At 42.1% G+C, this 26,845-nt stretch overlaps 1 protein-coding gene across 20 annotated transcripts in view; it reads left to right on the forward strand.

The window, feature by feature from the left end:
• The window catches only part of PDE4DIP (phosphodiesterase 4D interacting protein), a 223,925-nt gene that overhangs the window by 107,066 nt on the left and 90,014 nt on the right, over window positions 1-26,845 (forward strand). For 11 of the 20 annotated variants that reach the window (XM_079925156.1, XM_079925154.1, XM_079925151.1 and 8 more), the window contains 4 exons: window positions 976-1,052; window positions 3,618-3,741; window positions 3,877-4,052; window positions 7,681-7,798. In XM_079925156.1, the coding sequence (XP_079781282.1) occupies window positions 976-1,052; window positions 3,618-3,741; window positions 3,877-4,052; window positions 7,681-7,798 (495 nt within the window). Of the gene's footprint in view, window positions 1-975; window positions 1,053-3,617; window positions 3,742-3,876; window positions 4,053-7,680; window positions 7,799-23,954; window positions 26,538-26,845 lie in introns of those variants that run through there. The other 9 variants (XM_079925148.1, XM_079925149.1, XM_079925153.1 and 6 more) reach the window with 3 other exon arrangements.

Below are 26,845 nucleotides of genomic sequence, written 5' to 3' on the forward strand. Positions count from 1 at the left end.
GCTATTCTTGGAATTTAACAATTTATATATTTACTAACAGAGAATGGAGAAACGTGATTAACTATGCGGTGATTTTTCTGCAGAAAGAGGGTAGAGAGGGTTAGAATTTAATGCTGTAAATTGGAATGTACTTGCATTTCCATGTGGTAGATTTTGTAATGCCCATGAAATTACCTTGATCCACCAGAATCACTGATCATAAGATTTAGGATCTAACCTTGTGGGATGAAACTGTTTTAGCAGTTCTGTGTGAGACTTGTAAACTTTATTGTCTATTTGCTTGAATAGACGTAGTGCCAAAGCCTAGAGAAGTAACTATATTTTTTCTCTTTTTTTTTCTTTCCGTCCTTTTCATTTCTCTTTTCTACTTATGTAGAAGAATAAAGCTAGCGTGAAGAATGTTCAGATCAGATTGCCTAGGATATCCCACCTTTGGTGTAATAATTTTCTTTCCTTTCTATGACATAGGATTAATGTAATATGTGATTATGACTGAGAACTTCAGCTATCCTAGTCAGGGAGGAAAAACTGTTGTTTTTATAAGTAATAACAGTGAACACTTAAAAAAATTGAACTGTTGATTTACAATATTGCATAAGTTTCAGGTATAAAGTGATTCAGGTGTGTATATATATATATAATATATATATTCTTTTTCAGATTCCTTTCCATTACAGGTTATTACAAGATATTGAATATAGTTCCCTGTGCTCTGCAGTAAATCCTTGTTGTTTATTTTATATACAGTGGTGTGTATTTGTTAATCCCATACTCATTTTTTCTCTCCCCGCCCCACCCCCCGCCTTTCCCCTTTGGTAACCATAAGTTTTCTACGTCTGTGAGTCTGCTTCTGTTTTGTAAATGATTTCATTTGTATCATATTTTAGAGTCTACATAAAAGTTATATCATATTTGTCTTTCTCTGATAGAGGGTCTGTGGCAGTTAATGACGATTAATGCCTGTGTACTTTTCAGAACATCGAGTTGAAGGTTGAAGTAGAGAGCCTGAAACGAGAACTCCAGGACAAGAAACAGCATCTGGATAAAACATGGTGAGTTGCAGTTTGAACTAGTTGAGCTCTTGGTCCTTTCCAGTCTGGCTCATTAACTGAGAGCAATAGATTTGGAACCAAATTCCTTAACTCTGGCGTTTGAATGCTGCATCCAGTTAAGAAACTGAAACAATGTGCTTTTCTTTCCTTGGGCTCCAATAAGTCTGAGAGATGTTGACATAGATTGGTAAATTCATCAGACCTAAGCTTATAACCTTCCCAGTCAGTAATCTACTAATAACATCCAGGGCTGACATAGAGTTTGGCGGAAATGGGCACTCTCATATAGTGCTGGTGAGAGTGTGAATTGTGATAACATTTTTGGAATGTGGTACTAACTATCAAAATAAAAAATTAGCACTTCCCTTGATCAAATAATTCCTAAAAGGAATCTATTCCTTATAAATAAAAGCAAGAGTATGAAAGGATAAATGTATAAGGATATTAACTGCATCATTATTTGCAATGGCAAAAAAAGAAACTAGGAACAACTATACATCAATAGGGCAATGGTTGAAAACATTTTGATATAAACATACTGTGGAATATTATGTAGTCATTAAAAGGAATGAGTTAGCTCTATATTATTATCCTGGTGGGAAGTCCCTGATAGACTAAGTAAGGGGGAAAAGTGCTGCATGATATTTAGCATATAAGCCCCTTTGGGTAAAGACAATCTATGTGTACATGTGTTTGCTTGAATATGAATAGAAAAAAACTGCAGGGTTACATACCAAGCTCTTTAACATTGCCTGTATCATGGGAGTGAGAGTGGAGTTTTTGATGGGGAGAAGACTTCAATTTTTTTTCTCTCTATACCTTCTGTATTGTTAAGATGGTTACTTTTATAATTTACAGTTTTTATAATTAAAAAACCCTTAGTTTTAAATGACAAGTACTATTGAAATCGTTACTAAAAATAATTTTCAGATTATATCCTAGAATCAGTATACATCCAATCTGATCTGGCGTTCCTTCTATCTCCACAGTATTTCTTGATGCTTAGAATGATAGTCCAGCAACATCAGAATACTCAAACCAGACTCAACCATATGCAGTATGCTGGAATTACTCAATACTTACTAAGGCATTAAGTGAACTAATAGATTTTAGGAAAATTTATAATAACAATTGAGCTACAAGTTTTGAGATTTGTGTAGTGCTTTTTAAAAAAATGATGTCGTTTCAGTTTTTAATTAGGAGGCATTATCCTATTTTTAGCAATGAGAAAACTAAGGTACAGAGTGTTAAAGTCTTCTCAAATGAGTGGCAAAGCCCACATCTTCTGGCATCATGTCCAAGGCTCTTCTGCCTTCACAACAGCTGTAGCCTATTAAATCAGGCATTCCTGGCTGACTTACTCAGAAAATGTATAACTTCCAATCTCAAGACATTGTAGTTAGCTGTTGTCTATTGCATTTATCAAAGAATATGGTGTCAAAGTTGATGATTCCTGAGGTCTATTTAAGGGTCTTAGGTTATTCTCTTGACTTGTGTCCCTTGTACAACAAAGACCCTTCTACCACCAAAAGGCTGCATAATGACATGGGAACTCAAGATAAATATAGTCTCTGGGACAGTGCTGAGTAGTGTCCAGTATCGAGCAAGGAATTCTATAATCTTTAGGGAAGTTCCATTTGGTCACCATGGGCACAACCTTCTGGGCCAAGTATTAAAATACTACTGGACTTGGATAGAGCAGTAGTATTTGATTTATCATGAGCCTATGAAGGCTCAATATCGTTCTCTGCCCTGAGAAAAAGAAGATTGTCCATGGTTCTTAACAAACGGCTTAAAACAAGAATAAAAACAAACCGGAATTAAGATCATTCAGCACCTGATACTGCCCCCAAATTTCTAATCCTCAGACATCCAAAGGCAGCTGTTGTTAGCTATAAATAAGCTGGTGACACCTTACCCGCTTCATGCTAGCGCCTGGGCATTCATTCCTAAGGACATTAGAGAAACAAAGCTGGGCCAGAACCCTGAGCTTCCATAGTTTAAACGTCTGCTTTCTGCATGGGACTGTGGGAAAACTGGATACAACTCTGGGTAGGTAGCCCAGATTCACGACAGTCTATGGGTTCCTGGCTGTAAAGGAGAAAAGCATTTCTGTGGCTATCCAAATAGATATTCTATTCCAGCAACCTAAATGGAAGGGACACTCTAAATTCAAATAGCAAGACAAGCAGGGAACTAGCAAAGCACTCTGGGAGAGCAGTCTTAATGGGAAAGTCCGGGGACAGATGATGGTGAACATGGATGCTGAGTTCTAAACCATTTGATGACCACCTGCCTTTCATGTGCAAGATTCTTCTCTTGAAGCTATAGCAGTAATGAAACCTCTAGGGAGTCAGGTATATTCTGATTGACAAGCAACACAAATCAGAGTTCCTAAAAGATTACCTGAAAAGTTGGAAAGAGAAGTTCCACAAATAATTGCAGAGAAAAAAAATACTTCATTTTTATTCTCATCAATGGGACTCTGAATTACTGAAACAGCCTTAATGGGTCCACTTGCTAAATTATATGACTGGCTCTGACTGGCCAATGCTCTGGTTTTAGCACTGATGTGGAGAATCTCAACAGCCATAATGAAGCTGAGCTCCGGCGCCAGTTTGAGGAGAGACAGCAGGAGACGGAGCATGTTTACGAGCTCCTGGAGAATAAGATCCAGCTTCTGCAGGAGGTGAGTATCCACGGCTAGGGGTCCCCTTTTCCCTCTTTTCCGACTGCTCTGCCTCCTGGCATTCACCTTTTCCCTCCCTAAAGTACCCATGTTTGTAGCCTTTCAGGTTTTGTTCTTTTCTCGCTCTTTTTGCAGGAATCCAGGCTAGCAAAAAATGAAGCCGCACGGATGGCGGCTCTGGTGGAAGCAGAGAAAGAGTGTAACCTGGAGCTCTCAGAGAAACTGAAGGGAGTCACCAAGGACAGGGAAGATGTACCAGGAAACCGGGTCAAGCCCAACCAATACACTGAGGCCCTGGCCCAAAGGGACAAGTAGGTGCTTTTGGTGCTCTATTTGCCATTTGTCTTTTGCCTGTTCTCGAGCCTGTGTGAGTATATAGCAGCTGCACTGTTCCCTTTGAATGCCTTACGGTGGACCTTCACCATTACCAAGACTTTATGGTTCCCGCAAGTAAAGAAATCTCTTTTTAGGGCTGTGTCTTTAGTGGTATCCATTAACAGAACTGACTAGTTGGCAATCAGGAGACTTAAGTAGGTATAAGTAGAACAGTGGTCAAATGGTAGCAAACAAGAGACATGGATTCACTTATTCACATTTACTGAGCACCAGCTATATGCCAGACACTGGGCTAAGCACTCAGGTTACAGAGATGAAAGACCCACTTCCTGTCATCAAGACACACGTTACACAATTTTAATAATTTCTCTGATAGAAGTAACATGGGATGCTCTGGGGCGTATAGAATTGTCATCTATTCCAGGCTAAAAGAGCAAGGTGCCATTGAAAGTGTCCTGAAGGAGGTGAAATCTGAGGTGAGTTTTGATGAGTGAATAGGAGTTAGAAGAAAGAGTGTAGGAGGTGAGTGGCGTGGGGGAATCTCCTGTACAGGAGGAGACACCACTGAGGGGAGATACAGGGAAGGGCATATTTCAAGACGTGTAATTAGTGCTATGTAACCAGAGCAGAGGGTCTGGGGAAGACTAATGAGAGATAAGCTGTATTGGGAATAGGGGGTCTGATGGTGCTGGCTTTGTATATAGTAAGGAACTTGAATTTTCTCATAAAGTAAGCGGGCATTTGTTGAGGCCACCACTGTGTCTTGGTTACTGCAGCAACTTCCTAACTGTTCCCTTTACTTCCGGTTCTACCCTCTGCATTCCATCCCAATCTAACAATTCAGAGCAGCTTTGAAGTGGGAAATTCAACAATATGAAACTGACAAATAATTTAGCCTCTTCAATGCATGATACTATGGTGGCATAAAAAGCCTTAAGCCGTTTTTAACTGAATGGGTGAAAAACACACAAGGTACGCACAGTGACCAATGTGATCTTTTTGAGACACAAATCTGATCATATTATTGCAGAGCAATTTAGAAAGTTCTCCAAAATCTTTAGGAGATAAAATCTGTTCTTAGTGTGGCCATCAAAGCCTGTTATGATTTTTTTTTTTTTTCGGTACACGGGCCTCTCACTGTTGTGGCCTCTCCCGTTGAGGAGCACAGGTTCTGGACGCACAGGCTCAGTGGCCATGGCTCATGGGCTCAGCCGCTCTGCGGCATGTGGGATCTTTCCAGACCAGGGCACGAACCCGTGTCCCCTGCATCGGCAGGCGGACTCTCAACCACTGCGCCACCAGGGAAGCCCATAAAGCCTGTTATGATTTGACCCCTGATTTCCCCCAGACTCATCCCCTACCATGACCCCTTCATATATCACTGATGCCAGACTAGTAATAATAATGACAACTAAGGTTTGTTGGGCTCTTGCTGTACAGCTGAGCTGAGTACTTTACATTCTTGTTTAATTCTCCCATAAAGTTTAATTCTCTCATAAAGTTAACAGTCCCATGAGATAGGGATTATTATACTTTATAAATGAAGAAATTGGCATTTAGAGAGTTATGTAACATGGCTTCAGGCATTGCTGGAATCAAAACCCTAAAGGCACAGCGCCTCCAGAAGCATACTGTGCTATGTCAGGTCCCCAGAATTTTGCTCATGCTCTTCCTTCTGTGGGAAACGTGTGTTTTCCCTTCCTGGTGAGCTCCTAATTCATTCTTCAGAACTCACTAAGGCATCAATGGTTACTTCTGTGAAGGCTTTTGTGACAGCAGAATTAAGTCTTTATATTGTTTTTTCTTTTTTTTTAAGGAATTTTGCCTTTTTTTTTTTTTTTTTATGGCTGTGTTGGCTCTTCATTTCTGTGCAAGGGCTTTCTCAGTTGTGGCAAGCGGGGGCCACTCCTCATCGCGATACGCGGGCCTCTCACTATCGCAGCGTCTCTTGTTGCGGAGCACAGGCTCCAGACGCGCAGGCTCAGAAATTGTGGCTCACGGGGCTAGTTGCTCCGCGGCATGTGGGATCTTCCCAGACCAGGGCTCGAACCCATGTCCCCTGCATTGGCAGGCAGATTCTCAACCACTGCACCACTGGGGAAGCCCTATTGTTTTGTTTTATATGCACATCCATTAGTGTACAGTTCTCTGTGTGGTGTTGTATTTTCTTCAGATCTTCCCTGCTAGGCTCCCTGAGACTGTCTCAGTCCAATAAATGCTTGTCAAACCAAAAACAGAAAAAAGAAACAAATGCATACTTGACAAGTAAATTGAGGGAGTTCATATCAGATGGCCTTGAATAGCTTTGTAAAGTAGGAGACTAGATTATCTGTAGAGACTGAGGGTCAAAGGGATGAATGAGATATGAACTTGAGAAAAGTAGAGACATTCTAGCACAGATACTGTGGGGAAGTTGATACGGAGTCCACATTCATCATCATAATTATCATTATAGCTTGCATTTGTATAAAGTTTTTAAAGTTCTTTCTGATCCCTACATCTTAGCTAATCCTTATACCTTAATTTAAGAGATTCCTACTTGACTTTCTGATACCCTTCACCTTCTGCCAAACTATTTTCCTGCCAAGGTGCTATCACTATCTTACATACACAGGAATCATAAGCACAATCGGAAACATTTCATCTAGTACCAGCACATTTCCTAGGACAGGTATCTCTAGTACTCAAAGACTTATACACAGAGAAACAGCAAGATAATGCCCTGCACGTAGTAGGTGATGAATGACTGTCGAGTTGAACCTGTGGTTTATAGACATCAGCACAGCATGCGTAGTCTTTGACAACTGAATTCTAGTCTGAATTTCCAGCCTCTTCTCCAGCCATTGTCTCTTCCCACCAGCCTTTCCCCCTTTTCCCTTCCAGTGACGCTTCCCCATATGTCTCATATCTTCATGCCTTCATTCCTTCATTTAAGCTCCTCCTTCTGAGCCTGGAAAGTAACCCAGTCTTCACAATCTCTTCTCCTGAGCTTCCCCACAGTCTCCTCCAAGTCAAATGAATTACTTCTTTATCTTTCCTCCTGTAGCTCCATGGCAACACTCAGTGTACTATTTGGTATATACCCCTGGTGTGGTAGCACTTATTATATTGTATCTGTTGATGTAGCTGTGCCTCCCCATTTCCCAAACTCTTGGCACATACACCAAAAGAACTTAAGTTTCTATACAGCAGAGGTTGTGTGTTTTCCAACTTTATATTCCCAGTACTTGGTAGTGTGCATTGAGTTATATACATAACAGTTACCTAATAATTGGGTTTTGAATGGAACAACAATAACAATTTAAAAAACTCTACAACTTATGGCCCCTATTCCAAGAATTTTATATCTATGGTCTATAGAACCATGGATTGGCTTCAAGAGGTCTCTGAACCTGTGACAATGTAAGCAAAAAATCGTTTGTGTATATATTTGGGGACGGGGGCAGAGAATACATGGCTTACTGAAGAAAAGTTTCAAAGAGTTCAATGACTCAAAAGGTAAAAACTTACTGTACTGGACCATGCTATCTTTGGAGTGGGCTGAAAAATAAAGGTAGCAATAGTACCATGGCTATAATTGTTCTTACTTTTTCTTTGCTCCAGAAGAATTGAAGAACTGAGTCAGAGCCTGGCTGCACAGGAGAAACTTGCAGAACAGCTATCTCAAGAGAAGCAACAACTGCTACATCTGTTGGAAGAGCCAGCTGACATGGAAGTACAGGTGAGATTTGGGCTGTACTTCCTGAGGCACAAAGCTTCATGCTTTCAGGAGCCCTACTTTACATTTATATGTATTAGTTTTCTATTGCTGTGTAAGAAATTACTACAAACTCAGTGGTTCAAAACAGCATGCATTTATTATTCCAGTTTCTGTGGGTCAAGAGTCCAGGCATGGTTTAGTTGGGTTTTCTGCTCAGGGTCTCACAAGTCTGAAATCAAGTTGTCAGCTGGACTGCTTTCTCAGCTAGAGGCTCGCTTAGGGAAGGTTCCACTTCTAAGCTCCCTCAGGTTGTTGGAAGAATATGTCTGTGTGACTGTAGAAGTTATGGCAGCTTGCTTCTTCACAGCCAGCCATGGAGAGAGACAGTCTCTTGCTTATCTCCCTTCTAGACACTCTTTTAAGAGGTTCACCTGATCAAGTTAAGCCCCTCAGTGTACTATCCCTTTTTGTTAACTTAAAGTCAACTGAGTAGGGACCTTAGTTACATCTGTTACTTAGTTACAACTTAGTTACAACTGAGTAGGGACCTTAGTTACTCTCAGCCTCCATATGTGTAAAATGGGAAAATTAGCCCAAACGATCTCCAAAGTGTCGTACAATTTTGACATTCTGTTCTAATGAGTCCAGCATCATTGGGGAAAGTGTATAGTCCCCAAGGTAAGGACTTCGAAAGAAAAATACGTAAATTCTGAAATAAAATCATTCTCATTGTTCTAGTTTTATATTTACAGACATATAGAAACATATTTAGGTACACATACTTATTTTCATTAGTATCTTTGGTAAGCACTGAAATGGGTATATGTAGTTCAATATTTGCAATGCTAATAAGGGGAAGTGGGTTGGTATCAGCTTTTTTTTTTTAACATCTTTATTGGAGTCTAATTGCTTTACAATGGTGTGTTAGTTTCTGCTTTATAACAAAGTGAATCAGTTATACATATACATATGTTCCCATATCTCTTCCCTCTTGCGTCTCCCTCCCTCCCACCCTCCCTGTCCCACCCCTCTAGGTGGTCACAAAGCACCAAGCTGATCTCCCTGTGCCATGCGGCTGCTTCCCACTAGCAATCTATTTTACGTTTGGTAGTGTATATATGTCCATGCCACTCTCTCACTTGGTATCAGTTTTTAAAACAGACTTGAAGAACAGAAAAATTATAATTTCAAAGAGACTAAATTATTTACAATCTATCCTAAAGGAAAGCTTAGAACAAGGTTAAGTACAGCGTCTAGAGGATAATAACATTGGGTGAGCAGAAGAAAGAAATACATCGCCACATAAATTGTGCTAAATTGATACGCTTCTTTAATGTTGCCGGTACCTATAAAAATTTATTATTCTTGTTATTGCCCAACTCTTTGTACATTTATAAACCTGATTACATCATGCTGTGAATTCTGTCAATCAGTGTTTCCCAACATTTTTCAGAGAAAGTTCCGTTTCATAGGAGCTGATTATGTGTCTATGTTACTCTGAAGTAAAGTGGCTGAGGCTGGTTGGAGGTGATTACCTGTGTCCACCTTCAGAGCCTCCACCACCTGAGAGCTGAGGGGCTGGCATCTCAGCACAGTGGTGGGCCATTTTGAGGCACACTGGCCAGAATACCCAAGCTGGAGAGCTCTGCCACAGGGGGCCTCTGACAGTAGGTCCTCTCAAATGTGGAGGACAGAAAGCCTCCCGCAGCTCATTTTCTAGTTTCTCCCTTTGGGTCTGTGCCTTATGAAGAAAAAAAACAAAAAACTAGGCACCAAGTACTGCTCAGTGTGCATAGAATTATTTTATATTATCATTTCTAAAACAGCCCAAAGAAGCCAGGCCAGAGAGTCAGCCTTCTAGTGAGTGTTCAGATAATCCTCTGAAAACTTCCTTCTCTCAATGTGTGTCCAGATTCCAAAAGAAAGGAAATGGTTTTGGTCACTGTGCGTCTATCTTATATTCTATGGCCTAGACAGAAAGAAAGATTGAAATGATTTCTGTAATACCGTGGGAATATTGAGCCATGCTCAAGTGGTTCAGATTGACTTAACGGAAGGAAACATTCAAGTCCCAGTTTAGCGAAAGGATCTTGGTCCTTCAATAACGGATTCTAGTATGAAGTCTCCTGGATTTTATCTGGGGAAGCAGAGTGGTATGAAAGAATGAGCTCAGGTTTTGGAATTTGATCTCAGTCAGCATCAACACTTTTTACATGTATGGCCTTGGACAAGTTATATAACCCTTCCAAGTACAATTTCCTCCTCTGTAATGTTCATCTATTTGTAAGGGTTAGAAATAATATATGTGAAGTGCCTAGCACAGTGCTCAAAACACGGTAACTACTGTTGTCCTCCTAACTACTGTTGTCCACGGTAAATACTGTTAACAACCTGAAAGAGAGTAAGGCTGTTCTGGGGTTTTTTTGGGGGTTTTTTTTGTTTTTTTTTTTGTTTTTTTTTTGTTTTTGCGGTACGCGGGCCTCTCACTGTTGTGGCCTCTCCCGTTGTGGAGCACAGGCTCCGGACGCGCAGGCTCAGCGGCCATGGCTCACAGGCCTAGCCGCTCTGCGGCATGTGGGATCTTCCCAGACCGGGGCACAAACCCGTGTCCCCTGCATCAGCAGGAGGACTCTCAACCACTGCGCCACCAGGGAAGCCCCTAAGGCTGTTCTTAAAATAAGTAGTGGCTAAAACAGACATAGTTAATGAGTCAGATATTGTAAACTTCATGCACATTGTAACTATCTTTGTCTTACAAAAGACAATGACAAAATTATTCAGTATAGCAGTATTAGTGAGATTAATGGTCACAGTTCTCCCTCCGGACCTGTTAGCCTTGCACATAGAAAAGCTGTTTTATAGGCAAAGACCAAACTCAAAGTTGTCTATTTGTGTTATTGCTCCCCAGGAAGACCACAACAGAGTGTGAATCATTCAGGGCAAATTGATCACAAAGAGAATTATATCTCACTTTAGTCCCCTAGACAAAAAGAAATATTGAAGCACATTCTATAACATCTTGGGATCATGTAGTCACACTCAAATGGTTCAGATTATTATAATATAAAACCTAGAAGTAAAGTCACAGGATTTCTTAAATACATATTCCAAATATAATTTAAAATATTTATCAATGAATATTCAACAACTTTTCTGTAATAATAACGTCAGCACAATATGGTAGCATTTTCTATGTACCAGGTGCTGCTCTACATACCTTATATAATTAACTCAAATTAGTTTAAGCCTCAAAGCAATCCAGTGAAGTAGATACTGAACTACATGAAACATAAAAAGAGATTCATTTATAATAAACGAATGTTTATTTTAATATGTAAATTCTTGGGCACAACTATATTAAAGGATATAAAGAAATAGGCAGGTGCTTGTATGGGAAGTCACAGCTTCAAATGCAGTCTGGTGCAGGCATGTTATATTGGCAATTCCAAAATGGCAAGGGGGCTTCCCTGGTGGCACAGTGGTTGAGAGTCCGCCTGCCGATGCAGGGGACACGGGTTCGTGCCCCGGTCCGGGAAGATCCCACATGCTGCGGAGCGGCTGGGCCCGTGAGCCATGGCCACTGAGCCTGCGCGTCCAGAGCCTGTGGTCCGCAATGGGAGAGGCCACAACAGTGAGAGGCCCGCGTGCCACCAAAAAAAAAAAAAAAAAAATGGCAAGGGACAGTGCCGTTAGTTATGATCCAGTGGCAGTGCCAAAGTGAAAAACTCTTGGTAAATTTCCAAATAAACAAATAAATTAAATAATATTCCTTTAATTTACGTAGCAGTTTAACTCATAGAAACGTCAGAGTATATTAACATTGTGTTCATATATACAACAGAATTAAGTCCTAGGTCCAGATGATTACATAAACAGTTTGATTACCTGCATCACTGCCCAGTGGAACATTTGAAAGTCATTCACATTTTGGAATAATGCTTTGTCCTGCCCATTGCAAGTTATGTAGCCCCCCTAGCCCCACTCATCACTGAAACAAGAAATGCCCCCGCAAACTTCCAAAATGCACTCTAGGATATGGCTGCTCGATAAGAACCACTGGTCTAGGGAGACCTGGCCTTCAAAGCGTTTAAAGCCCAATAAGAGATTGGCATGTAAACAAAGAACTAAAATGCAGTGTGATAAATGAAGAGAGAGAAGTATACTCATAGTGCTAAGAGGACCCAGAGATGAGAGGGATTAACCCTATCTTTGGAAGTCAGAGAAAGCCTCACTTGGAAGTCAGCCTTGACCTGGGGCCTTAAAGGCTGAGTACACCAGGCAGAAAGTAGGAGAAGGGCATTCTAGGTTAGGGGAACAATATATACAGTGGTGTGGAACACACTTAAGGAATTGGAAGTAATTGGTGTTTTCAAATATATGACAAGTGTTGGAGAATGCTGGAATACATAGCTGGAAAGTCCCATAAATGTCAAGCTAAGGACTTCATGTTGTAGGCAATGAAGAACTAAAAATTTAAAAATTAAGCAAAGGTAATAAAAGCTTATGAGTTGCACTATACAAAGGCAATCCTGATGGTTGTTTAGACAGAAGACTGAGCAGATAATTGATGTCACCTTTTGAGATAGCAAATCATGGTTTGATGCAGCTAGTAATTGTTTCAACTAGCCCATTCTGTGAATTAGATAAAGGTAAAGAATATTGTAAAGCCAATTATAAAGCACTTTGTCTAAACAGTGATGTGTGACAACTTACTATTTGTGACACCTGAAGTCCTTGCTGTGGGTGTTATCTTTGCTAACAGTAGCAGCATCTTAGTTCTACTGTATTATACTCAAACCTTAGTCTGCCATGCCACTTCTCACCACAGGCGCCATACCTCTACAATGCGGAAGGCACAGGTTCAATTTCTAAGCCCTGGGCCTGCTCCATAGAGGCTGAAGAATTCTCTCATCGCCAGCAAAGCCATCCCTGGAACCCCTTACAGATGTTAGGGAACAGAGGAGCTTGAGTTCTGAGGCCTGAACTCCACCCCCCCCCCAACCCCTCACAATTGGGGACACCACAGTTGGGCTTTAGAAGAAAGAGAGCCCACAAGTCATACGCTTCTAGGTGTGAGTTGTCCAGATGAAAAACACTCATCTTACTCCACCTCCCAGAGATAAATACTTCTCACGTGACGCCAGTATGAAAGTCTGGACTGGGAAATAGTCTCTGAGTACAGGAAGTTTTACTTCAGAGCCTTTCTTCCTCCAATGAGAGAGACAGTTTTGATAAAGATTATTTGGTTTAATTGATTTTATTATCCCTCTAGTTGTTTGCCTTTTCCATTCTACCAAAACGTTGTTCAGCATCCATTTTAGCTGGAGTGTACCTGTAGAATGCTCATGAACTTCTTTTATATAATTAATTTCATAGAACAACAAAAAGTGCCACAGGCTTGACATGCCGCGGATTGACAACACTCCGTGTATGCTCTCAGTCCTCCATGGCCGTTCGGATCGACGGCGTGTGGTGACCAGAGTGCTCAGCTTTGTGATGGCGCTGTCACGCTGCGGCAACTCAGGGAGTCAGAAAATCTAATAAAGTGCAGTTTACAAAGCGTTTTTCTCTTCCTTACTGAAGGTATCCACAGAATTGCAGGGAAAAGCTGGGAATCATTCCAGTTATTGATATTATTCCCTTCTACAGTATGGTGGAAGCTTTATCTCAAAGAACTTTTTAAATGAAACCAGACCTGGAGGGTAGGAAGGCGGGGGCGGGGCGGGGGGGATGGCGTGGGGGGCGGTGGCGTGGCGCGGAGGTAATGTACTTGCAAAGGAAATGTCTGGAGGAATTCTTGTTTTGTTTCCTCTTTTTTCTCTCCATCTTTCCCCCCAGTATTATATAAGCACTATTTATTAATGTGTAATTACACTGTGGTTGGCCTAAAAAATGAAACAGGGCAACAGAATTAGGGAGAAGCATCCATTAAGCCATCAGGACCTTCCTACTCACACAAAGCAGCAGACCGTCAGCCATTGCATTTATGCCTCGTCTGGAACCTAATGTAAATAGCACTGCATGCAGTGAGGCAGATTTCCTAAAATAGCAAACATTCCAGTGTTACCGTGGAGAGATCTGACGTAGAGGTTAAGGCAAGAATGCGCTCTAAATGCTCAAGGCAGAGACTGAAAACCTGGCAGGGATTAGCAGCTCAGGCAGCTTCAGCCAACGTCATGTAAGGAGAATGTTTTTTTAGAGCAGCTTTTCAATATCCCTTTCTTAAGCTGATGAATATTGAAGCTGGAGACTCCTTTACAAATCCTCATTCAACGTCACGGTCTCCCAGGCAAACCTTCATTGGTAACATGTCTCCGAAACAGACTTTATCAGATGGAGAAAAGAGGGGCTTCTTCATAGCTTTATTTATTGAGCATTTACAGTTGCACAGGTACTGTAAGGTGAAGGAAGAGGAAGACAAAGACATAAGGCTTAGTCTCTGACTTCTAGGGATTACAATCTAATTGGAAGGTAAGAAAGTCTCTGATGGAAACAAAATACAAGGCAGGAGAGAAAGGGAAAAATCAGGGGCTGGGGTGGGCCATGAAGACTCTGGTCTGTAAGGAATGAGTAGGATTTTAATAAGACATAAAAATATTAGGCATCAATTTATTTACTCATTCAATGATTATTTACTTAGATCTAGGAACATACTGATAAAAGTACCTCAGAAGATAACAAGATGAGTAAAGTGTGGTTCCTCTTCTTAAGGAGCTTACCAGCCCTTTAGGGAAGAAGGCAATATGGAAAAATGACACACATATTACTATAGGAATAAAAAGTGCTTTGGAAGGTCAAAGAAGAGAAAGATGTCTTTTGAGGGGATTAAGAGAGGCAGTTTAAAGAAAATACTTGAAGGTTGGTTAGGATTTTGACAAGAGGAGATGGTAGTAATGGGAAAGAACATTACAAGAAGATAAGAGAGCGGTAGGGAAGTTCCAGGTAAGGCAGCAGTAGTTGGAATAGTGAGGATATGCAGGGGGACAATGAGTTTAGGCTAGAAAGATAGGGTGATACTAGAGTCAGAGGGCCTTGGATGGCAGGTCAAGAAGTTTATGATTGTGGGTAAGTCATTAGGTCTCCAGGTTACTATGCCAGAAAGTGATATATCTGAGATCTGTTTTAGGAAGATTAGTCTGGAAGGAGGAGTGAGTAGAGGAGACAGAAGGTGAGAGGACTAACTATTATGGAACTCTATTAAGATATGAGGTCACTAGAGGGTAACCAAGAATGGAAGTTTTGTGCTAAGGCAAAAGAACGAAATAAAATTTTAAGATATAATAAGTCATTCATTCATTCATCCGTTCATGTAATCCAGTCCATGACTGTTTATTGAGTGCCTACCATGGCCAGACAGTGGTGAAATTAAGTGCTGGAGAAACAGTAAGAATAAGCATGGCAGAGTCTTTCCCCTCAGGGAGCTTACATTCTAATAAGGGAGCTAGTTAAATAACCACGTGATCAAACAAATAATTGCAAACTGTGATAAATACATTGGAAAAAAAAAAAGAGCAAGGATCAGCAAACTTTTTCTATAAAAGGCCAGAGAGTAAATAATTTAGACTTTGCAGGCCATAAGATTTCTGCTGTTGCAGCACAAAAACAACCACAGACAATACATGAAGGACTCGGCATGGCTGTGTTCCAATAAGGTTTATTTACAAAAATAGATGGGAGGCGGGTTGAGCCCACAATCCATAGTTCCCTGATCCTTAATAGAGAATTAGGAGGAAGGAGGGGGAGGCACTATAGTTAAGGGGAAGACGTCAATCAATCTTTCCTGGGGTAATTTTGAGATGTCCCTAACACGTACAGGTGCAGATACAAATAGGTAGTTGGCCATTTGAGAGTTGAACTCAGAGGAGAATTCTGGAATAAAGATATTCTTTTACTGGTTCTGAACACCAATTCCAACACATGTATTGAGAGCAGGGACACTTCCCACACAGCACCGAGCAATTCTTAGACACAGAGTGTCCAAGAATTCAACTCAATTCTGACACTGTCTACCTGGAGATAGCATCAGAGGCCACAGGTTAAGGATTCAGTCTTATAAGACTGCCTCCACACCCCTCCCACTGCTCCCTCCCTCCCCCTCCTCCCCACCCCTGGGCTTCAGACAACAGTTGCAATCCCAGTTTATCACCTGTGCTTCTGACCAGCAATAGGTTAGAGGTTCCAACAACCCCTCCTTGGACTTCAGACACCAGTCACAAGTCCAGATGTTACATGTACTACCGACTGTCTATAAATTTAGAGGTTCACATGACCCCTTCCTCGGGTTAGATTAGTTTGCTAGAGCAGGTCACAGAACTAAAAGAAACATTTTACTTACTGGATCACTGGTTTATTGTATCAGGATATAACCCAGGAACAGAGATGGGAGATATGCATACGGCAAGGTAATATGAGAAGGAGTGAGGAGCTCCCAAGCCCTCACCAGGCACCTCCCTGAATTTCCCCATGTTCACCAACCCAGAAGCTCTCTGAACCCAGTCCTCTTGGGATTTTATGGAGGCTTCATTACAAAAGCATGATTGACTCATTGGCCATTGTCGACTGACTCAGCCTCCAGCCCCTTTCCCTTCCCTGGAGATTGGGGTGTGGGACTGAAAGTTCCAACCCTCTAATCACATGGTTGGTTCCTCTGGCCACTACCGCCAAGCCCCGCCCCCCCCACTCCCCCAGTGTCCTAGTGACATTCCAAAAGTCACCTCATTAACAAAAGACCTTTATCACTCTCATCATTTAAGAAATTCCAAGGACTAGAGAATGGACTTGAGGATATGGGGAGGGGAAGGGTAAGCTGTGACAAAGCGAGAGAGGCATGAACATGTATACACGACCAGATGTAAGGTAGATAGCTAGTGGGAAGCAGCCGCATAGCACAGGGAGATCAGCTCGGTGCTTTGTGACCGCCTGGAGGGTGGGAGGGAGGGAGACGCAAGAGGGAAGAGATATGGGAACATATGTATATGTATAACTGATTCACTTTGTTATACAGCAGAAACTAACACACCATTGTAAAGCAATTATACTCTAATAAAGATGTAAAAAAAAAAAAAAAAAGGAAGAAATTCCAAGGGTTTTAGGATTCTATGCCAGAAAGGGGGACAAACCAAATATATATTATAAATCACAATATCACAAATACATATTGGAAGTTACTCATATAAAGGTGGAAAAGGATGAGATGATATTGAAAGAGAATAGAGGTGAAAAAGGCCTAGGACTGACCCTCATTGAACACCTACAAAAAGTTCATAGTGGGTATGACTTACTCTGAATTCACAAATTTAGTTTTGCAGGAAATATCACAGTTACTTTCTTTAAATCAATTTAATGTTACCCTGAGTCCCTATCCTAATCAGGCTGGTGGGAAATTAAATTCCGTTCATTCGGTTATTCCTCCTCCCCACTCTCTCAGTTATGTGAAGGTGAAGGTCCCTGGGCTTTATCAGGTGTCAAAGCATCAAGGAGACTACTCTGATCATTGGTCCACCACTGAAGCACCCCGCCCCAGCACATACAGTTCTACTAATCCTAACTGCTTGCTACATTGGACTCTTTATGGAGCCCCTTGACCTCGAGTCTAGCCTCTCCAAGTCACCCAGTGCCTTCTCCCTCACAGGTCCTGCTTCTTTTGCAGGGCACTGATAATGGAGGTGGGTCCTTGTTACTCATTCACCCCCTCCCCAGTCTCTTCCCATCTGGGGTGAAATCTCACCCTCTCCTCTCTTGTTGACCTCAAAGACACTACTCTCTTCTCTTTCCCACTGGGATACCTGGCTTAATCTTCAAAGTGCGTTTAGAATTTTATCCAAGTCAGGAAATGCATTTGACTTCAGGCGATCTCCGTTCTTTGCTCTGCAAAAACTCCCAAGTCAAGGGAATGCTGAGGGCCTTACCATCAGACTAGGAAAGAGGTAGGTAGGGGTACACAAGTAACATATCTATATCCAAAAATTTACCCTGTCACCATTTGGTTAGAGAAGAAATGTGAGGTGAGCTGACAGAGAAGTAGATTAGGATCTTTTTGTACAGATATCGAAATACCAAACTAAGAGTTTTGGACCTCGTGCTATAGGTAGTGGACAATTATGGATCTTTACTATGAATGTTCTAGAAATAGTATACAGGATGATTAGAGGGGTAAGCTTCTAAAGCTGTGTGACATGGTTCAGGTTTCAGGTTTTAAGAACCTGAAAAGGACAGTGTAGGGAAAATGCAAAACAACATTTCTGAACACAGTAGAGATGTTTGGAAATAGAGTCAAAAAGAATTTAGCATTTGTCTTGACAGGGAAGGATTCTGAGGAGTTAAAGGTAACAGCTCCTTAGTTTACAAGTTTACCCTATTGTAGAAAATGGCATGCCTGACCTCATCTCTCCTGATCTTTCTCTAGATGTTGACAATGTTAACTACCCCTCTCATTCCTGAAACTCTGTCCCCCTCTCACCTGTGTTTTGATTGTGGAAGAGTTCAACTTAGTTTTTTTCACTTAGTTTTTTCCTCAGTCCCCTAAATACAGCATGTCCCAAGTCAAATTTTGTATTATCGTTTTGCAAATGGACTCAACTCCCACATTTCTGTTTGTTTAGGCAATTTTTTTCTACCAGTCTTCCAGGCCAAAAACTTTATCTCTATTTTTAACCTTTTTTTCCCTTCATCCTCTCTGCATATATGTCATCAAGTCCTGCTGCTCATTCCTTCAAAATGACTCTCATATTTACCAGTTCCTTTCCATTTTTATACCAGACCTTTATTATCTCACATGTGAATAATGGCAATGGATTTTTTTTAAACTTTATTTTTGGCTGCGATGGGTCTTTGTTGCTGCGCGTGGGCTTTCTCTAGTTGCAGTGAGCAGGGGTTATTCTTCGATGAGGTGTGCAGGCTTCTCATTGTGGTGGCTTGTTGGGAAGCATGGTCTCTAGGCAATGGATTTTTTTTTTTTTTTTTTTTTTTTTTTTTTTTTTTGCGGTACGCGGGCCTCTCACTTTTGTGGCCTCTCCCGTTGCGGAGCACAGGCTCCGGATGCGCGGCCATGGCTCACGGGCCCAGCCGCTCCGCGGCATGTGGGATCTTCCCGGACCGGGGAACGAACCCGTGTCCCCTGCATCGGCAGGCGGACTCTCAACCACTGTGCCACCAGGGAAGCCCTAGGCAATGGATTTTTAACAGGTCTTCCTGTAACCATCCCAAAACCTGTCCCTGAAACTCCAAGCCATCCTGTTGTCTGACTAATTTTCCTAAAACAAACTTTTCATCATGCCATTCTTAGCTTAACTTCATAACAGAAAGTCCAAATTCTTTTGCCTGCAAATTCTAGTTGCCAGTTCCCTCCATAGCATAGTGTCTGGCTTTCAGTTGGCCCTTCATATATTTTCTTTGAATGAGTAATTATTGAGATGTACAGAGTGTATGTATAGATGTATAGAGTAGGATGCACCTGGCCACTCAGATATCCCACAAAATCTTTCCCTTTACTGACAGGCTAGCATCATATTTAACCCAACTTCCAAGACTTTTGAGGATGCTGTTTTCTTTTTCTGGAGTCCTTTCCTTGGCTTCCTCCATTCTAAGATCCATCTCAAGTCCCACTCTTGCCCCCTTCACCTGTATCAGCTCATACTTAACTTCTTCTGCACTTACATTGAAGTTGTCGGTACCATTTAGTTTACCAATCAGTTATTCTGATTGTAGCATGCACATTCTCTCCCCTTCAACTAAACTGAAAGCTCTCTGAAGACAGAGAAAAAAAACAAAACAAAAACTGAGTTTGCATAAATTCTTGCTCATCAGTTGATTAACAAATATTTTGAAGTTCACTTAAACAGCTGTGGATATTTAATAACTTGAAAGACTGCAGTGTTTACTATTTTAAAATCAATTCTGCTGATAACCATATTATACCAATCTGTAGTTGAACTGGAAATCTCCCAGTTTTAAAACAAGTGTTTTGAAACGCTGTGCTATTAATTAATGCAAAGCATGATTGTTTCTGGCTTCTTAAAGATTTCCAACCAACAGAGGGAAATCATGAACATGCTTGTGGTGTTACCATAAAGCCTAACTGGCTTTACTTTGATATTCTTGCATTTCCTCATCTGCTTTTGCTTCTCTGCCAGAATCACTCCCCCCACCCCCTGTGGCATAGTTTTTAGTAATTAGAACAGCTATTTCCAACATCATAACTAGGATAATGAAAGCTAATACAACTGGTTTGGGACATAGGGATTTTTCACCTCTTGGAAACTCCCTCCCAGCCCAGAATTAGGTCTTAGAAACACTACGACACAGGGAGTACAAAAGTACGGTTCGAAGAGAATCTTCCTGGGCCCTCAAATCTAGAGATCGAAATAGAGATAGTGCAAAAGATCCCTACCATAATAATACTTAGGAATCTTGTTCCAAATGGGCATATAGTTCTCTAAGTTCAACAATTTTGTACGTAGTTCTTCATTAATGGGTTTTTCCATTTATCTGCAGACCTTCTGATCGTTTGGCTGACATTTGTCTGAATACACTTTAAGAGAGTTCTAATTCAGTAGTTTTCAAAGTGTGGTTCTCAGCAGCATCTGCATGCTCTGGGAATTTCTTAGGAATGCAAATTCTTGGGCCCCTTCTCAGACCAACTGAATTAGAAACTTGTTAAATCTACCATTTAACAAGCCATCCAGGTGATTCTGATGCATGCCAAAGGTTGAAAACCACTGTTTAATTCAACATGTTTATTTTGTAGCTTAGGAAATTAAGGGCCAGATATAAGTGATTTGACTTAGGATAGACAGCAAATATGTGCTTGTGAATGCATTTATCAATCCATTTTGAGGGCAAACTGCTGATATATAAAATGAATCATTTGTTTAACTCATTATCGCTTATCATAATATGAAACCTGTTCTCAGTAAGATTTTCCTTTATTATGTAACTTTTGATAAGTTTTAGAAGTAATCATCCTATTCTAAATCATCACAAAAGCCCTAGGTCCCACCTTAACAACATGCTTTGCTTCAATCGTAAATGTATGGTGCGTAAATGTATATAAAATAATATTTTCCAACACTCATATGGATAGGAACTATGATGTTTTGAAGTTGCAGTTGGGCCTTTTATAGAATTTCTTCTGAGCTATATTTTCCCAATTTTCAAGCTGTTCCTATGATAAAGTTATAGGGGTTACTTTCCACGAAAGAAATCCCTCAGATTAAAACTTTATGGGTAATACATATTTTTATACTAATTTACTCCTTATCTTTTTTAATTGAACTATACTAACATATAAAATCTACAGATAAGCAGTCAGTTCAATGAGCTTTAAAACTGTACACATCCATATAATCATCACCCCAAACAAGATATAGAACATTTTCATCACCCCAGAAAATTCCTTTGTGCTCCCTTGCAATTAATCCTCACCCCCCATAAACACTTTCTGAATTTCTATCATTATAGAAATGGTTAGACTTTAAGTTGTTAGACAAAATAAATGAAATCACACAGGATATAGTTAAATGGCTTGTTTCACTTAACATGCTTTGGAGATTCATTCATATTGTGGGTATCAGAGTTCATTTTTTTTTTTTTTTTTTTGCGGTACGCGGGCCTCTCGCTGCTGTGGCTTCTCCCCTTGCGGAGCACAGGCTCCGGACGCGCAGGCTCAGCGGCCATGGCTCACGGGCCCAGCCGCTCCGCGGCATGTGGGATCTTCCCGCACCGGGGCACGAACCCGTGTCCCCTGCATCAGCAGGCGGACTCTCAACCACTGCGCCACCAGGGAAGCCCCCCATTCTTTTTTATTGATGGTTAATATTATATTATATGAACATATCAAAATGTGTTTATCCTATCTTCTTCTTAGTAACACATTTTTTTCTTATCACAAAATCAATACATGCTTATAGAAAATTTTAGAATACAAATGAGGAAAGAAGAAAATAAGTATCCATAGTTCTACTCTCCAGACATAATCACTAATAACTTGTATATCCCCTTGAACCTCTGTTTATATAAGTTGTCCACATATATATATTTATCACATATTATAAAAGTTTTCATTTTTTAGGGTTCAGGTTTTACCACTCAGACTCTGATATAAGTGCCTTAAATTGGCACAATTCTTAGTTTTAACTATAGAATATTTCCTAATTTTAAAACATTTTAAAAATAATATATGAATATACATTCATTGCCCCAAATTCAAATGATACATGGTATATAGAATAAAAGTAAATGTTGCAGGCTTCCCTGGTGGCGCAGTGGTTGGGAGTCTGTCTGCCGATGCAGGGGATGCGGGTTCGTGCCCCGGTCTGGGAGGATCCCACGTGCCGCGGAGTGGCTGGGCCCGTGAGCCATGGCTACTGAGCCTGCGCGTCCGGAGCCTGTGCTCCGCAACGGGAGAGGCCACAGCAGTGAGAGGCACACATACCGCAAAAAAAAAAAAAAAAAAGTAAATGTTGCTGTTTAGCTCCCCATTTTCTTGCCTTCCCATAGATAGCCAGTGTTGACTAAATACAAAATCTTGACCAAGGTGATATTGATAAACCATGAAGTGCTGAATTTATTATCACATAATTTTCCTTGTTTCACTTTTTAATTTTTATTTTCAATTGATCTGTACAAAAGTGATCTTTTAGTTTTATAATACCAAATGATCATGTTTAGGAGTGGTTCTAGTACTCTAGTTTACTATCTGTTTTGAGATACTGTCTTTAAATATGTTCTCTGGGAGTGAAGAGTGCTGTCTTCAAATTTTCTTTGATTGTTGAGTGATCTATTTCTATCTGTTGGAAGCCTAGATATGTATGTATAGCTCTTTCAGTATGTTGATCTTTACTTACATATTCTTTACAAACGTATTCTTCAATAGTAAGTTGCCTTTTCTCCATTTGTACTGACTTGCTCTTGTATACCAACTACCCATATGTTGTCATTAAAGTTTAGAGACTACAGTTCAGGTGCAAAATCTTACTAAGGAATACAGAATAATGCAAAGTATTATTTAGAGTTTGCTCCCCAGGAGCACTTTGTTTCATTAATTACTTTGTTTCATTAGCATTTTCCCCAATAGGAAAACGTGGCTCCCATCCACATTCAAAGATGAGGCCTTGATTAATGTCTTAATTTGCACTTTTTGCACTTTTGAGTCCTTGCTGTTCTTTAGGGTAGTGTCCTGGCAGGCCAGAAACTACTTGCCTCTCTATAGATCACTATGGATTCCAAAGATTGTTACGATTGTTACTTAATTTCTTCTAACTCTGAAGCTCATATACCTAGAGATAATACCTAGAGATAGGCAAAAATGCACCTGTAGTGAGTTGTTTTTTTTTTTTTCTTGCGGTTTGTGGGCCTCTCACTGCTGTGGCCTCTCCCCTTGCGGAGCACAGGCTCCGGACGCGCAGGCTCAGCGGCCATGGCTCACGGGCCCAGCCGCTCCGCGGCTTGTGGGATCTTCCCGGACCAGGGCACGAACCCATGTCCCCTGCATCGGCAGGCGGACTCCCAACCACTGCGCCACCAGGGAAGCCCTTGGAACTCTATTTTACATTCTTGGTTTTGGGACCAGAACATGCCTCTTTAGGTGAAATCACAGATGCAAAGTTCTGTAGCCTACTAAAGCCAAAGCTCTAAGGGCTGTTCTAATCTCTCACGATGGAGCTACTAAGATTTTGTTTTGATGATTAAATAAGAGAGTGATACAATTTTATGTGTGCAGAGCCCTGTAAAGCTTTAAAATTACTTTAAAATATTGCATTATATTAAAATAATAATATTAGCTATTATTATTGACATGATATGAGCCAAAATCTGTTAAAGCACTTCCCCCAAATCATCTCATTTAATGCTCAATAAGAAGTTGGGGGTTAATTATGGGCTTTCATCGAAGGCATCTGAATGTCTCCAGGTTCAGGAGTATGGGCTGTGCCCTGGAGATGAGGGTCAGAAATACTTTGACTGTTGCTGGCCTTATTATCTCACAAAGTCAAGTTAGTGAAATCTGGCATTATTGTAATTGGGAAACGTCCTGCTCTGGGAAAACTCCAGATGATTGTGTGGGACTGTTTTTCCTCCCATCTGGAGTTTGCATATCTCTCAAGCCAGGGAGAGAACTGTTTATTATAAACGGACGTTGACACCTCGATTCCACCTAGAGAGAGCTCCAGCTTCCCTCCACTCTTTGTGTGCAATCTAAGTTCTGTACCCAAGGCTGGGTGACTTACTACTAGATGATGCTGAATAAGACAAGATACTCACTGAAGTCAGTGAAATTCCCAGCTCCACTTCTGCAGACAGCAGCACTCTGATACTCTGGACTCTTGCTCAGATAAATAAGGCCTTTTGTTCTCGTGTTTGTCTTCCCTCCCCACCCCCAAAATAAGGCCTACAGTCTACCTGAACCTGAAAGAGGATTCGGTGATGGCAATCTACTCTCAGGTGTCTATATTCTTGAAAAAGCTCATTTTCTCTGTTATCATCAAAATCTTGGTTAACCAGCTGCATTCATGTGGCTTTTGTTGGACTCCTTCTCAGGTGACTGCTTTGTGCCCTCTCTCGATTTCTTTTCTAAAAAAGGGCAAATCATCCAGGACTGCTAAACTCAACCGCAACATCACGAGGAGAGAAACACTTGTCCTCTTTTCTAGGTGCTCCCAACAGTCGAGGGGGAGGTTGAACTGAGCCTCCTAAAATCCGCCCTACCTGCCACCTCCGGTTTATCAACCCATTCTCCCCGGCCGCTTGTGAAGACCCGGGGCCTTTTAATCCAGGCACCGGACTGGGTAGGGAGAGGAAGGGGGGTGCTGCAGGAGGGAGGGAGGCGGCGCGCAGCGGTACCTAGTGGCGCTGCCAGGCTGCTCCATCCAGAGTACGTGGCACTACCCGTGGAGAGAGGGGGAGGAGATTCGGCTTTCTCCTCCCCAAGCAGAGCCTTGGGACATCCCGCAAGGGCGGAAGGGAGGATCCGTGAGGGAACTAGTGCGCTTTGGGGGTGAAATTTTAGCAGATAAAAGTGGCCTAGCAGAGGTCGGCATCCGTCCTGCTCTCCACTCCGGTACTCACTGCTAGCCAGGTCTGTGCTCTACCGCGAGCAGCACTAAGTCGTTTGGGGGCGAGGGGACGCGCTCGCCACCCCGCATGCGCAGAACGAGGAGCCGGCCTCCTGGACTACGGCTCCCAGAGGAGTTTGCCGGAGGCCGCAGGCGCCGAGCCTCTGGCGCCATCTTGAAATCTGATCCTCAATCTCTGAGTTTTTGCGTCAGCCGCGGGCGGCCGCTTGTGGACCGCGAACCCAGCCAGCTGAAAGGGAGGACATTGAGGACACCACGGCTGGTGGGAGAGACAGCTGGAGGAGACATGGCAGGTTCTCAGCGCGGCCTGCGCTGATGTCACTCAGCATCCCGCCCCCGAAGTGTTTCCTCGCCCGCCCCCTCCCCGAGGGGCGGGGCTGACCACTCTGGTACCCAGAGCCCGCGCGCGGGTGGCAGCGAAGCGCCTCTGCAGAGTGGGGACCCCATCGGGCTGTGCCATGCCGATCGGAGGCCACCGGGGCGGGAGACGGAACGCAACCAAGCGCTAGTGAGTGATCAACGAGCAGCAGCCGCATCAGGGAAGCTCGGCAACCGCAGGAGGGAAGATGAAGGAGATTTGCAGGATCTGTGCCCGGGAGCTGTGCGGAAACCAGCGGCGCTGGATCTTCCACACGGCATCCAAGCTCAACCTCCAGGTTCTGCTGTCGCACGTCCTGGGCAAGGATGTCTCCCGGGATGGCAAAGCTGAGTTTGCTTGCAGCAAGTGTGCTTTCATGCTTGATCGGATCTATAGATTCGACACCGTCATTGCCCGGATCGAAGCCCTTTCTATCGAGCGCTTGCAGAAGCTGCTGCTGGAGAAGGACCGCCTCAAGTTCTGCATCGCTAGCATGTATCGGAAGAATAACGATGACACTGGCGCGGAGACCAAGGCAGGGAATGGAACGGTTGACATTTCCGGCTTACCCGATGTAAGATACTCTGCACTGCTCCAAGAGGATTTTGCCTATTCAGGGTTTGAGTGCTGGGTAGAAAATGAGGATCAGACTCAGGAGCTACACAGCTGTCATGCTTCGGAAGGCCCCGGAAACCGACCCAGGAGATGCCGTGGTTGTGCAGCTTTGCGGGTTGCTGATTCAGACTATGAAGCCATTTGTAAGGTGCCTCGAAAAGTGGCAAAAAGTATCTCGTATGGCCCTTCTACCAGGTGGTCCACCAGCATTTGCACTGAAGAACCAGCATTGTCTGAGGTTGGGCCACCGGATTTACCAAGTGTGAAGGTACCCCCAGATGGAGAAAGCATGGAAGAAGGGACACCGGGATCCTCTGTGGAATCTTTGGATGCAAGTGTCCAGGCTAGTCCTCCACAGCAAAAGGAAGAGGAACCTGAGAGAAGTGCAAAGGAACTTGTAAAATGTGACTGTTGTTCAGATGAACAGGCCCCACAGCATATGTGTAACCACAAGCTGGAGCTAGCTCTTAGCATGATTAAAGGTCTTGATTATAAGCCCATCCAGAGCCCCCGAGGGAGCAAGCTTCCTATTCCAGTGAAATCCAGCCCACCTGGAACCAGGCCTGGCCATATCATGACAGATGGAGTTAGTTCTGGTTTCCTTAACAGGTCTTTGAAACCCCTTTACAAGACATCCGTGAGTTATCCCTTGGAGATTTCAGACCTCCAGGAGCTGTGGGATGATCTCTGTGAAGATTATTTGCCACTTCGGGTCCAGGTATACAAAATGGCTGCATAGTGCCTTTCTGATTGAAGTTAGCTGGCCTCAGGCTTCACATGATTTCTGTCTAGGTGAAGGTTAATAATATTCTAGACTTGAGGAAATTAATCATTGAGCCCATTTGTGTCCCCTTTAGTAAATGTGATTCATTCAAATAATTTGTTTTTCACAATCCTCTTTATAAGATTATCTGTTGGCTGTCCCATTAATTATCAAAATTGCACACCTTTTAAGACAAAAAGAGAAAGATTTCTAATTCACCTTTACCCTATAAAAAGCATTTAATCTTATTTCTGGCACTAGAA

Source organism: Stenella coeruleoalba (assembly GCF_951394435.1).
Source record: "Stenella coeruleoalba genome assembly, chromosome: 1".
NCBI lineage: Eukaryota > Metazoa > Chordata > Mammalia > Artiodactyla > Delphinidae > Stenella > Stenella coeruleoalba.